This window comes from Delphinus delphis, chromosome 2 (genome assembly GCF_949987515.2).
Source record: "Delphinus delphis chromosome 2, mDelDel1.2, whole genome shotgun sequence".
NCBI lineage: Eukaryota > Metazoa > Chordata > Mammalia > Artiodactyla > Delphinidae > Delphinus > Delphinus delphis.
This window is the reverse complement of record NC_082684.1, coordinates 169,434,354-169,449,445: the sequence shown is the minus strand read 5'-3', so window position 1 is coordinate 169,449,445 and position 15,092 is coordinate 169,434,354. Positions and strand designations below refer to the sequence as shown.

Genomic DNA, 15,092 nt, shown 5'->3' with positions numbered 1-15,092 from the left:
AGAGCAAGTAATTGTCAATTCTTCATCTAACTCTGAGATCTTCAATTTACAACTACTTTACTCACTGCAGAGGAAGTAAAAATTTCTTGAGTATCATAAAATGTAAATGCTAAAATTTACCAAAAAGCCAATTTATTTTTAGTTTAAATTTAAATTCTGAAACTAACAAGCTAACTGAGGTCTGATGTGGTACCTTTCAAAGAGGACAAGGGATAAAAATGGAAGGAGCTAAGGTGTTGAAACGTGCAAGGTCCATTGGTTCCAACGCGTAAATTCAGCTACACAGCAGCTCAGCAATCTGGAAGAATTAATTTTCTTCCTCCAAAGCTTTTGACTCTCAGGGCAATGCACACACCCACCCCTTGTTATCTAAGAGACCAGGGTGATGAAAGGGAAAAGAGATTCTCCCCAAAATCAACATCTGACCACCCGAAATAGAACTGCCTTCACCTTGAAACAACTCTCCACGGTCCTGTTGTTCTATTTTTTCTAACGATGGAATATCTAATTCCAGGGAAATATTAATAGCTTCATTATGTGACCATAGGGCTAATTAGTGATGCACCTGAAGAGTTTGGGGGCTAAGCTATAAGGTGTTTCTGGAACAACATCTGATCTTTTGACACAAATCTATTGTTACCAAAGAGTTAGTGAAATAAGCAAACTCCCATAAAAATGGAGAAGCAAAGGACGGAGACCAAAAAGATTTCATTTGGAACATGCTAAGGTCTGACTCAAGCCAGGGATACTCAGGCTGACACCTGGTAGGTCCAGCTCAATGTGGAGTGGGTACCAGTACAGATTAAGAGCAGAAAAACAAACAGGTGCTTGGCACCATGCTGGGAGTAGAGTTCAGAAAATTCTGGCAAACCATGGAGGAGGGGTCAGAGGAGTCTAGATCTGTCAGTAGGGTAGGCCTGAGGAAGGGACCCTTGATAATGTCTAGGAAGCAAGAATCAACATTTTTCCTTAGCTGGACACCCCTGCCCATCGTGAGAACAGGTTCTGTGCAAAGAACATGCAGAAGGCCTCCAGGTGCCAGGAAGCCTAGGGCAGAAGATAAGGAGGTTTGGAAGAACAAGGCCGTCCCCCTAGGCCAACCCACCAGACGAGAGAAAGACACTCTTCGCAAGGCCAGCACAGACGGGTGGAAAGAAGGAAGCCACCCAACATGTTCAGATTGGTTCCTTAACCCACAAAAAAGTCCTTGTCCTGGGGGACACCCACAACAGAACTCTCTCCAGTAGTCTGTCATGTGGTCCTAAAAACATCTCAGATGGGAGACTGCGAGCCATGGGCCACCACCTCTCCTGACCTGGTCCCACAATCGTCCCAGCTCAACTGTGTCAATGCCACTGCTTTGGCAAAGTGACAGTCCTCAGAATGTCCCCACAACTCTGGCTAATGCCTCAGATTGGAATACCCCTTTTATATGTTCATGCCCCAAATCATCCTGACCCTTACGGTCCACGACTACCTTGGTCACCCTGTACCTCTACGTCTTAATAGCTATAGATAAGAATCATAGAAGTGTTCGCTACTATAATTCTCATTTCATTTTCTTGAGGACTTTTCTTTCCTCTTAGAAAATTCCTCAGAGCCCTATGCTATCAATCAGAGTAGCCTTATGCTATCAATTATAATAATAATAATGGTAGTAGTCATAACAGCTCACATGTATTGAGCACTTTCTCTGTCAAGCGCTATGCTAAGGGCTTTACATATCTACATTTCCTACAGAGTTAAATCCTACGGCATCAGCCCTATAGCATAGATGCTACTATTGTTTCCATTTGACAGAAGAGGCAATTGAGGCACAGCGTGCCAACCTTCATCCCACCTTGTTCCCTGACTGTGAGGAACTCCACGCCCAACAGTAAAGCCTCAGGAGTCGAAGGTTTATGAGCAGGGTTTGTTAACTGCTGGGAGTGGCGGTCGGGGGCACGGAGGAAAATACTCTTTGGTCTGAGCTTCTGGAAGAGCACTCTTGACTCTCTGCGTCAAAATGTAGCTATTCTATTATTTTGCTCTGGCACAGGGAACCAATTCTTACCAATTGTCTTCTTGGATCTCCCGGTCACTGGAAAAAGTCACCATTGCTGCCACTGGGAAAACATCCTTCTGTTCCCTTGAGTGTCTGGAAAGATGGCATGTTGGAAACTGACTCCATGAAGCAAGAGGTTATAATTTTCATCCATCCTAACAAGAAAGAGGAAGAAAGCAGAGCTGTAGATTGGACAGCCATGGGGTGCGCCATCTTGAATCTTGAGTCAACAGAAGACTGTGACAGTCTCCATCGGCTCTCATTATTTCTAATTGTTTCTCTGCCTCCTACTTCATGAGTCTATTCTTAAGCTTTTGAAAAAAGTGAGTTTGGGGGCAGAGGGAGTGTGTGTATGTGTCTGCGTTTGTCTATCTGTGTTATCTCCCAGGTGGCCTTCCTTCTCATAGACAGTGTGTTCCTTGTTTCCTGGTGAAAGGGAGGCCAGTTGCAATGACCCAGGTTCAAGTCCTACCACTACTACTTCTGTCTGATAGGAAACGAATTTCTTAAATTCTCTAAGCTTCAGTATTACAATCTATAAAAAGAGGATGACAAAAGCACCTTGCTTTTTGATGGTGATGTAAGGATTGCATTAAAAAAAAAAGTCTCTGGCTAGAGTAACTGCAGTATGAAAGTTAGTTAACATTTCTATGGAGCCTCGCAAAAAATGCCTGTTGTCAAGATGAAGAAGTAAACAAAAGGAAAAGGAGAGACACGAGTTACTCTCCAGCCCATGGGGGGCATGTGGGGCTCACCAGGGAGTCTCCAGCGCCACCCTCTCCTGTGACGCTGACCGGAATCTGTTCTCTTCCTAATGGGTCCCAGAATAACAGAGGAGGAATGCTTTGTATGCAGCTGTTAACACACATCAGGGCAACATAACTGTGAAATAGAAATCTATCAGACTACCATTTGACTCTGTAGTTCTGCCCTAACGTTTTATAAACATGTCAGAGAGAAGATGAAAGAGTTGGTTGACCACAGAACCAGTGGACAAAACAGTATTTCATTATACAATAGGAAAAGAAAATAACGTCTTCTCAAGTACTCTGGTTTTTTTCTTTGGAAAATGAAGTTTCATTGTTGAATAGTTTTGTAGCTGGGTCCCCAGTGTTTTCCTTAAATAAAGACATGAAAAGTCTAGTTTTTCTCTGTATCAAGAAGGTACTGTCTCACTCCTTGACGAGTTTATTTAGAAGCTGTACTTGTTCAGCAATTAAAAATAAATTCAACTGAATCTAGCTAAGCCACCCAAGCCAACACAAGGCACGCCACATATTCTAATCTTAGATATTCTGGATTCAGCATGGAAAATATGTTGCCATGAGCTTAAGGACAGCCCTCTGCAGAACTCACTCTTTTGTTTCTCAGTGACATGAAATCTAAAGAGCTAAGAGTGAGTCTGCAGACCAAGGTCATGGTCATTCCAAATATCTTTAATCCTACTCCACAGACTGGGAAGACTGGATCTATCGCCCATCACAGCTGTAGATTCAATCGCTATCTCGATAGATGCATTCGATTCCATTCTGAGGTTCCTCTCAGTCTCCTCCTTCAACTGGAGACAACCAATGCATTTAGGGTTCCACCTGCAGTTTTTTTACTTTAAACTTCAGTCAAACCCATTGCCTAAATTCTTATCCACATGTGTTTCGTCTTGACCACAGCCCAACTTTCACGGAACTGCCCAAGATTCCAGGAGTCTCCAATCAGACAGGGCCTCCTGCCTAATTCACTTCTATATTCTTCAAAGCCCTGTGACCCCCGCAGGGCCCTGACCCCATCCAGCACCCTACCCCCCGCCCCTCCTCCATAAATTTGTTTGTTAGAGCCTGGCATTGAGATCTGCCGGCAGCCGATGGGAGATAACGCGGGTGAAACGGGAGACCAGCTGGGCTGCATTCCACACCAGCGCCATCTTGGCATTTAAGCAGGTGTGCAGAATAGTGACTGGTCCGCATCTAACCTGCACCAGGTGTTTTGTGTGAGTGACTGGCTTTTAGTCTCAAGCAACCTTGTTTCTCACATTATGAAGGTGAGGCTATTGAGATTCTGGACAAGGTCAGTAACTTGCTCAAACCCACAGGAAAAGAGGAGCCAGAATTCCAACAATTGATTTCAAAGGGATTCTGCTTTGGTGTGACCACCACCCATCCCAAACTACTCCCACCAAATCCAGTTTAAAACACAGAGTTCCAAGTATACTAGGATTCCACCTGCTGTTATTTCAAACCTTAGTCTAACCCATCACCTGAATTCTTACACACAAGCGTTTCATCTGGACCACAGACCAACTTGCATGAACTCAATCAGAGAGGGTCCTGCCTGATTTACCTTTATATTCCTCAAAGCACTGCGACCAGGGTCTCCCCGCGGAGCCCCCCGCATAAACCTTTGCTATCTGGAATGGGCTGGCTACTTGTTGCTGGAAAGCACCTGGAGCTTTTGCCTGAAACACTCTTCTGTTCTTAAAGCACAGGAACACTCCCTGTTTTTCCAACAGTCTTGGCCAGAGGTATCCAGGATGTTGTAGACACGACGGGAGGAGCAGGAAAGAACGAAGAGCACGGGAAGGAGCCCAAGGCATCATCTAACATCGCACGGACAGAACTCCCTGCGAGTTCCTGATCCGGCTCCGGATAAAGGCGACCTCAGTTGGTCACGCAAATGGGCCGAGGGGGTGGTATGGGCGGGAGATGGCAGGCTCACCTGAGGAAGAAGGAACAGGCGTAATCCTAGACCACGGTGTGGGAGTGACAGAAGTAGCCCAGGCCGCTGAGGTGGAGCCTGCAGCCCGCGGGCACCTCGAGCACGCTGCCCCACGCCTGGTCCACAGCAGCTTGACCTCGGCCCAGTAGAGGCGCCCCGCCTTGCTGGCCTCGTACTGCCGGGGCAGGAGCTGTATAGGCCATGCACCTCCTGGTGCAGCGCCAGCACCTTGGCGTACGAGACGCTCTCGGTCAGCTGGGCGCCGCCGCCCTCGTTCAGGGGTCTCCACTCGAAGGCAGCTGGCAGCCGCAGGCGGCCCCGAGCCGCTCGGCCAGGCAGAGCGCGGCGAGCAGCCGCGAGGGCAGCGTGCCGGCTACGACAGGCCGGGTGGGCGCTGCGCCCGGGGCGCACTACCGGGGCGCTGGGCGGGGAGGCCCGGGGCGGAGCTGGGCCGCCGGCGGCGTCGGGGAGCCCGGAGCGTCCGGCCCACGGCGCCGCCCCGCCGGCCAGAGAAGCGCAGCCCTGGGCGCTCAGCTCCGCGCGCCGCTCTCTCTGCCGCCAGGCGCACTCGGCCCGTCCCAGCCCGTGACGCCCCACAGCGGCGCGTGGAGGACGGGCCGCCGCCTCCTCACGCCCCCCGGGGCAGGGGCGTGGGCCGCGGCGGGAGGGGCGGAGCCGGGACGCCGGCCGGGGGTGGGGGGCTCGCGACGCTCCGCAGAGGCTCTGCGCTGGATGCGTCGCCCCGGGGCGGGCGCGGTATCTGGGGGCAGCGCGCGAGAAAGCCAGTGCTGGGAGCGGCGGCCCAGCCCTCTTCCTGCGCGCAGATGACTGAGCCAAAGCTTTCCAGGCGCAAAGCCTGTTGCAGACCCGCGGCCTCTTTAAAACGAGCGCTGTCAACTGCCACGATTACTCTGTATATGTTTTTGCATTTTCCATGTAGTTCATTTAGAGTCAAATATATAGCAATCTGACTTTACCTTCGCAGAGGTTAACTAGGAAATTAATTGTGATCTAATAAACTTTTCTGGACCTCCTCTCTCTCTCTGCTTATTTTTTAATGATGGTCTTTGGAAAGTCTTAATAAAAGATTTGAAAAGCCAAAGCCATAGTGCTCTGATTTTCCTGCAGCCACCTGACTTCATGATTTACATAATCACTGCTTTCGTATTCTGAACACCCTACACCTGAGAAATAAATTCAGAGGTAAATTGCAAACAGCTTTTCACAAGTCAGTGAGTGAACCTGAGGAGACCCGAACTCACAGTTCTATATTTCTAAACTCAGAGGTTGCTTTTATCTCCAATTTTCTTTAATTGTTCCTAATGTAGTAAGAAGAAGAAAATAAAGGATATTACTTAGAAATATGTATCTTTTATATATTCAATATAGCACACATATACATAATATCATGCATATAATATACATACCATCATACATCTATCATACATGTTATATATAATATATATTTATAATAAATGTACAAGCAAAACTGCCTTAAAATGGCAGGCTCTTTGTTCTGCAAACATCTTATTAACCAGGGTGTCTGCAAGTTTAAGCCTTGGAACCCAGCTGAATTCTTCTCTGTACTGAAGGGAAAAGAGTTCTTAGGGAATTCTGGAAGGAAAGGTAAAGAGAAAAGAGGCTAGAGAAGCAGGAGAGAAAATTGCAAGGCTGGGCCTCACCTCCCATGGCCCCCAAATCGGGAGGGCTTTGGGAATCCCAACAAGTGGAATGACCAGGACTCCAGCCAGCGCTGCCCAGCTCGGGAGGGAATGGAAGGCTACAGCCTGCATGAGGTCACACTAGTCCAGAATCTGATCAGCGACTTAGTGGACTCTGTGATGGGCCTGAAAGAAGAAAGAAATAAGAGTAACAGCTCTCGCAGTTAATAACTAACCCCTGTATAGCTAGTAGTCAGCCTGGGGCTTCAACAAATTTTGTAGGAAAAATAGCTATATTGAGGGAAGCAAGTGGGCAGTAGTCCCAATGGTATATGACTCTGCAGCACTCCCCCACCTCAACCATGGTAGATGCCAGACTTTCCCACAATGCGGAAATGGTACCCGAGGTTGGCATCAGATGTTGTATGTCAGGACTGCTTATTTGCCTCTCATGGAATATATGAGTTAAAACATTTCATAGTATCACTGTCTTAGTCTGCTCAGGCTGTCGTAACAAAATACCACAGAGTGAGAGGCTGGAAGTCCAAGATCAAGGTGCCAGCAGGATTGCTTTCTGGTGTGGTCTCTCTTCCAGTCTCCTATATGGTCGCCTTCCTACTGTGTCCTCACTTGGCCTTTTTCTGTGTACATGTAGCAAGAGAGGGAAATCTCTGGTGTGTCTTCTTATGAAGATGATTAAGACCCAACCTTGTGACCTCATTTAACCTTAATTACTTCTCTAAAGGTCCTGTCTCCAAATATAGCCTCATTGGGGGTTAGGGCTTTAATATATGAATTTGGACAGGGAGAAGGAGGCAGGACGGGGGTAGGGGGTGGGGAGTGGGGGGAGGGCGACACAATTCAGTCCATAACAGTTATTTAGCAGGTGTTTTGCAGGTTTGCTAGAAAAAAAGAGAGAGGATATGAAACGGTTTATACTCCTGGCAAGCTGACGTAGAGCGAGCAAGCATTGCCAAATTATAATATTAACAACTGCTAACACTTATACATTGCATACTACAGGCCAAGCACTGTTGTAAGGACTTTGCATATGTTATCTTAATTAATTCTCCAAACCACACTTCAAAGTAGGTATTAGTATTGTCCTCATTTTACAGATAAGATACTTAGGTACAGAGAGGTTAATTGACTTACCCAAGATCACAGAGCTACAAAGTGACTGAGCAAGGATTCAAACCCCAGCATGAGATTCCAGAGTCCACACAGGCAGAGCGAGAAAACTTATGGTTACCAAAAGGGAAAGTCGAGGGTATGAATTAGGAATTTGGGATTAACAGATACATACTACTATATATAAAATAGATAACCAACAAGGACCTGCTATATAGCACAGGGAACTATATTCAATATTTTGTAATAACATATAATGCAAAAGAATCTGCATATATACATGCATATATATGTGTGTGTGTATATATATATAACTGAATCACTTTGCTGTACACTTGGAACTAACACATTATAAATTAACTATACTTCAATTAAAATGGTTTAATAAATAAACCATTTACCTGAGCAGACTATGACAGTGATATTATGAAATGTTTTAACTCATTTAGTAAACAAATTCTATTTATTTATAGCTGACATAACCATCTATATAGAAAATCTGATACAATCCACAAAAAAACGCTACTAGAACTAAGAAGCAAGTTTAACAAAGTATGGAATACAAGATCAACATACAAAAATTAATTGTATTCTATGTATAACAACAAACGTTTGGTAATTGAAATTTAAAAAGCAATACCATTCACAGTAGTATCAAAATATATAAAATACTTAGGAATAAAGCTGAAAAAACTATACACTGAAAACTATAAATATTACTGAGAGAAATGGAAGAAGTCTGTGAAAAATGGACACACAGTTTGCTAACAGGTCAGGAGACTCAATGTTGTTAAGGTGTCAATGTTAACCAAACTAATCTACAAATTTAATGCAATCTCAATCAAAATCTCAGTGGACTTTTTGGTAGAAATTGACAAGCAGATTCCAGATTTCATATGGAATGCAAAGAACTTAGCCAAACCAACTTAAAAAATAAAGACCAAATTTAGAAGACTAACATTACCTGGTTTCAAGACTTACTGTAAAGTTATAGTAATCAATAAAGTGTGCTTTGGTGTAAACACAGACACATAAGCCAATGGAATAGAATAGAGAATGCAGAAGTAAATAAATAAATAGTTTTTCTACAAAGATGCAGAGTCAATTCATTGAAGAATGGATTGTTGTTTGAACAAATGGTGATAGAACAATTTGATATTCATATGCAAAAGAAAAAAAAAGAACTTCAATCCATAACTTGCACCATAGGCAAAAATTAACTCAAAATACAAAACATGAAACTTTTAGGAGAAAGCCTCTGCTTACTTGGGTTAGACAAAAAGAGCACTTTATCAAAATTTAAAACTTCCGTCTATAAAAGACACTGTTAAGAGAATAAAACGTCAAGCCATAGACTTGAAGGAAATGTTTGCAAAGTGTATATCTGATAAAGGATGCATATCCAGGATACTCAAAGAACTCTCAAAACCCAGTAAGAAGACAAAAAACCCAATATAAAAACGGGCAGAACACTTGAACAGACACTTCACCAAAAAAGATATCAGGATGGCAACTAAGTGCATCATTAGTCGTTAGAGAAATGCAAATTAAAACCATTGTGAGCTACCCCTAAACATCTACTAGAATGGCAAAGATTAAAGAGACTGATCATATCAAGTGTTGTTGAGAATGTGGAGGAACTGGAACGCGTATACACTGCTGGTGGGAAGGGAAATTGTACAACCACTTTGGAAAACAATGTGATGGTTCCTTAAAAAGGTAAACATACAATAGAGCCATTTCACTCTTAGGTATTTACCCAAGAGAATTAACACATATTCCGTACAAAGACTTGAATATGAATGTCATTACAGCTTTATTTGTAATAGCCCAAAACAGGAAACAACCCAAAAGTCCATCCACAAGTATACAGATAAACAAACTGATATAAAATGAAATATTATTCAGCAATTTAAAAAATGAGCTATTAATAGTGTCTGGCCTTAAATTTAGGTCTTTCATCCATCTTGAGTTTATTTTTGTATACGGTGTTAGAGAATGTTCTAATTTCATTCTTTTACATGTAGTTGTCCAGCTTTCCCAGCACCACTTATTGAAGAGACTATCTTTTCTCCATTGTATATTTTTGCCTCCTTTGTCATAGATTCATTGATCATAGGTGCGTGGGTTTATTTCTGGGCTTTCTATCCTGTTCCATTGATCTATATTTCTGTTTTTGTGCCAGTACCATACTGTTTTGATTACTGTAGCTTACATTACATTACAAACTTTGTAGTTTTCTATGTATCAAATTATAATCCACTCTATTAGATAAATCATCACACTCACAAATCTCTTCAAGACAACCATTTCTCTGTTTGGAGCTGCAAATCAGGAAGCTATGGGAAAACACCTTTAAGATTCTTAGACGTCTTCTTGTGTAGCTGAGAGGATGATTGAGATACTCCTTAAATCTCTCTGATGCCTTAACAGAGACGTTGACCCTGAGGTCATATTTTACTAACAGCACCCTGTATTTCATCTGCAAACCAAGGCCATTTCTTACGTTGAGAAATTTTTTCTTGGAGGGACTAGGGTTGAATGCAATTTTGTTATCAAGCCCACAAGTTCTAGTGAGCTTTTAGTTCTTCTAAATTCTGCTTGAAATCTAAATAGTCCCCTCTTTGCCTCAACAGGCTCCTCCTGGACTTTACCATAGGCATCTAAAAGAAGCCAGATGGCACCTTCAACATTCTGTCCAGAACTCTCCTTAGCCATATCCACAAGGTCATGAGGTACCCTTTCTATTTCCCATATGTCCACAGGCTAATGGTTTTGCTAGTTTTTCTGCAATACTGCTAATAGTTTTGCTAATTTTTCTGCCTATATCCTATTGGAAGCTGAAAGTTCTCTTTCCTTCAGCTTCCAATAAGATATTCCTCACTACCTTTCGGCCTCCACCAAACAGTCTCTTCACCATTCCTCCAAATTTCTCCATTCCTCTCCCAGACTCAAAATCAATGCCACATGTGATGGCAGGACCCCACTTGGAGGTAATAGTTTCTGCTTTAGTTAATCTAAAGTTGCCGCATAACACACCACCCCAAATTTAATGGCTTCTAACAATTTATTATGACCTCATACAACTCTGTGGGTTGACCAGGAGGTTACTGGGCTTCACATGTTGTTGGCTTGGAGACGGGATGTCTAGAAGATCTAAAATGGACTCATTTTAGAAATGGACTCATGCAGGGATGAAAATTGGTACTGGCTACAGTCTGGGAGCGCAGTTTGACTTGGCTAGGGGTCTCGATTCTACTTCTTTCACTAATGTTCCATTGGTCAAAGCTAGTCATGTGGCCAAGACCAGAATCAATGTGTGAAGCGACTCACAGGGGTACAGATAAAAAGAAGCATGGTTCATTGAGGGCCACCAAAGTGACAGTCCATCACATCCTTCAAATCAACACTCCATTTATTTTTGGTTGAGCCGAATGATTTAGTGCACAATTGTCATTATAAGATCATTTTGTTAATTATAAAACAAAATAAACTCATTTTTATAAATTTTCATTTTATTTGTCAAAAATCATACCTATCAAACCTGTTTTTTTATTATTTTTATTTAAAAAATATTATTTTATATTGGAGTATAGTTGGTTTACAATGTTGTGTTAGTTTCAGGTGTACAGCAAAGTGATTCAGTTTTACATATACTTATATCTATTCTTTTTCAGATTCTTTTCCCATTTAGGTTATTACAGAATATTGACTAGAGTTTCCTGTGCTATACAGTAGGTCCTTATTGATTATCTATTTTAAGTATAGTAGGGTGTGTATGTTAATCTGAAACTCCTAATTTACCTTTCACCCCTGCCCCGTTATTCCCTCTGGTAACCATAATTTTGTTTACTACGTCTGTGAATCTATTTCTGTTTTGTAAATAAGTTCATTTATATCATTTGTAAAGATTTCACATATAAGTGATATCACATATTTGTCTTTGTCTGACCTACTTCACTTAATATGATAATCTCTAGGTTTTATGTTGTCTACTATGATGTTTTTGGTCCTAACTTTAAGTGGGTTCCATTTGAGTGACCTTTTTCTAATATTAGTTATCCTTAGATATAAAGAATCCTGTGTTTTGTTTCCTATTTAGTTTTTATTCTTTCAGTCTCACTCTCAGGTCAAGAATACTTTGCAGAGGAAGAGTTAGTCCCAAAACAGAATTTGGGTGATGCTGGTCCATAGAAATAACACCATCCTAATAGCACCAAAACATCACCCCTCATCCTGGCATATCTTTTCTCACTTTACTCATAAAGAAGAATTAAATAGTCACTTTTCCACCAGGTTTCTAACTAGGCACTGATAACCAGGTGTGGCTTGAAATTATATACAATAGTACTTTCCTTGTGAAGCCTTAATAACCTACTGCTCTTACAAACTGCTTTAGTATGAGAGTTCTACAAAAATTAGTTCTGAAAGGCCTATAGTCTTATAAAGAACATTTTGAACAAAGGTGTACTTTTTAAATAGAGGTTTAATTTCGTTCTCTGATACACGTTTAAGTTTTAAAGGAAGCTGTAAAGAATAAGAGTACTTTACGTTTTATAATGCTGTGCAGTCTACACTTAGCTTTTAATACCTGGGCTATGTCTTTTGTATAGATAGATAGAAAAAAACCTGAAGTGTTTGAATTCACTGAAACTTAGGAAACACTCTACCTTCTTATTTAATCCTTGAAGAAATGACAGGTAATTTTAAAAAGGGATTTAAAATCCAGCCAAGAAGCATGTATGCTGACCATTTTGTTTTCCTCCCCAGAGAGTCTCAGTTTAATCATATAGTAGTCAATGTAACTCAAGCATTTTTTTTAACCTCAGCATGAATCTGAGAGGCAATGTAACTGAAACTCTCTAATCAAATGCTTCCACAGTGCTGTCTGGGGCCTCCCCAAGGGTGTTGTTACCTATTCTTTCATTTCCTCCTCGGGAATAGATCCATCATTTTACCAGGCTTGAACTTTCTGTTCCCTTCTCATATTTTCATAAGCAATTAACAAAGGATAGCCCCCCTTGGAGTTTTGTCATTTTGCCTTCAGTTTCCACGGCAATCTTGTTTTGCTTTTTTTTTTAAAAAAAAAAAGGACCTATAAATGCTGCTTCAGTATCAGCTCTGCTTCCCTCGAACTTGAAAACAAAACTGCGGAAGGCCAGTGAGTTGGTCTATCACCAAGCGGGAAGGGTTAGGGATGAGCTTATAACAAGGGTCAGGGTCTGGGTTCATGGGTAAATTTCAACAGCAATCCCTCTGTTAACAGACATTTCCCAGAACCCAAAGTATACCTCAGAGGGTTATCCACTCTGTAGTGAATTCTTTCAACAGATGGATATTGTCTTATTTTAAAGAATCTAATGAGAAAGAGATTCAATGGCTTCCTTCAGAAATGGTTCCCATTTGTCCTGCCTTATCAGGAATTCCTTCGCATTCTATAGTAATATGAAGTCTTCCCCTTGGTCCCCTTTCTCTCTGACTCCTCACTGCGCTAAAACACTAACCGTTAAGTCATTCACAGCTACCATCCGTGGAACAGCCATCAGCTGCCCACAGTACATGTCAACACTCTACTGGGGACTTTATCGTTTAGCCACTACAGCACTACAAGGTAAATATTATGAGCCCCATTTTACTCATAATGAACTAAAGCAATAGTTCAGAGAGGTTATATTAACTTGCCCAAGTTCTCAGGGTCATACAGCTAGTAAATGCTGGAGGCAGCATTTTAACCTGGTATTCTTTCTTCTCAATTAGTAATGGAAACCAAAGTTAACATTCCTCTTAGGGAGATATCATGATTCTGCAGTGGAATGTTTACCACACGCTTGGCCAGGACCCCTTGGTTTAACAATGGCCAGGCTGATGTAAGACACAGTGGCTCAATGTCAATAAGTCAGTGGAATAGCTCAGAACAGGATTTGGAACACATGTGACCCACACCACCCAGACACTTGCACAACCTCATTGGGATTTCAAAGTCATTTTTTTCTAATGTGAGTACTCAATTCTCAGTTCACAGAGCACCCACAGATGACACAGTGGAATCAAAACTGTAGGGATTTAGTGGATTATACTATTTCACCCACAAAAATGGACATTGTAGTGAATTTGTAGACTACTGCTGGATTCTTGGCCCCGTGCACTAAATAACTGGTCTGAGTTGGAGTCCTAGCAGGACAAATTGATGCAAAAACACAGATATAGAAAACAGAGGGCAGAAAAATCCAGAGGGCACTGTCTCCCATTCTGATAGTCAAATCCACCAAAACCAAGCTTCTGCCCCTTTACAAAAAAGGTATTACTCCAGACACTGCTGGGCCTTAAATGACACAAGGACAGGAAGCATGGGGTCTCAGTCCTTCCAACATCACTGCACCCTGCAAAGTGGTGGCCATATCGTCAGCTCTCAGCAGAGACTGATTGGATCACTGCATAATCTAATAGTGTGTGGAGTTTCCCGCTGACTTAGAGAAACCTGTTCAACAACTAAACAAGGTGTGCGGTGTGTCATCAAGGATGAAGGTGGTTGCTGATGGGATGCCAGCCTCTCCCCTGTGCTCCTGCAGCGGGCTCTGATACCACTGCCCCACCACACGTTCTACTTCTAAATCTCAAACTTCTGGAAATTTCTGTGACATGAGGAAAGCTGTTCTGATACAGCCTCAGGAAACAGTTTCAACCTGTCCATTTGGGTTAAAATTGGAGGGACTGAAGGAAATCACTACAAAACTCAGTTCTGGCATTATTTCAGGATTTCTCAAGAAGAGCGCACCACTGCTCGCTATAGTTCTGGGTGGCAATCTTACATATGGGGACTAGGTATAAGTGGCCTCTGCCTGGCTTCAGTGCTCTTTGCTCCTGTTTTGCTCCAGTATGTCCTACATTAGTTTTTTCTACTAACTTCCTAAAAGCCAGACCAAAGAAACCCTCACCTTTTGGCATGCCTGTTGTGATAGGTTTTGTAGCTCAGCAGCTAAACAATAGATATTAGCAACCAAAAAAAAAAAAAAAAAGTTAATGAACACTACCTGGTAAAGAAGACAAGAGCAAGGGAAGACAAGTCTCAACTTGGTTCTGGAATGAGTGGCAATACCCTTCAAAAACATTTTGCCAAGACAGATCTCCTATCCTATGTGACCCTTCAAAAAGTTTCAATTTTCCTGTAGTTCCACATTGTCCTTTTGGTTAGACCTGTGATATTGTTAAGGGTAGGAAACATATCATGTTTATACACATTCCAGTGAACCAAGTATATTCTGATTGTTTGACTCATGTTAAGGAATCCAAAGGCATTTTAAAAATAATGTTAAGAATATCAAGGAGTTCTTAAATATATAAAACAGATATTAACAGACATAAAGGGAGAAATAGGCAGCAATACAATAATGGTAGAGGACTTCAATACCCCACTTTCATCAATGGATAGATCACCCAGACAGAAAATCTATAAGGAAACATTGGACTTCAATGACACCTTAGACCAGATGGACTTAAGAGATATTTATAGAATATTCCATCAAACAGCAACAGAATATACATTCTTC

At 42.1% G+C, this 15,092-nt stretch overlaps 1 protein-coding gene across 1 annotated transcript; it reads right to left on the bottom strand.

Moving 5' to 3' along the window:
- Positions 1-2,090: 2,090 nt before the first annotated feature.
- On the bottom strand, positions 2,091-10,263 carry CCDC3 (coiled-coil domain containing 3). Its single transcript, XM_069540494.1, is given in 7 exon segments — positions 2,091-2,199; positions 4,754-4,877; positions 4,880-4,942; positions 4,945-5,046; positions 5,049-5,126; positions 5,322-5,513; positions 10,200-10,263. Coding segments are annotated over 7 exon segments (732 nt in total).
- Between the last annotated feature and the right edge of the window lie 4,829 nt (positions 10,264-15,092).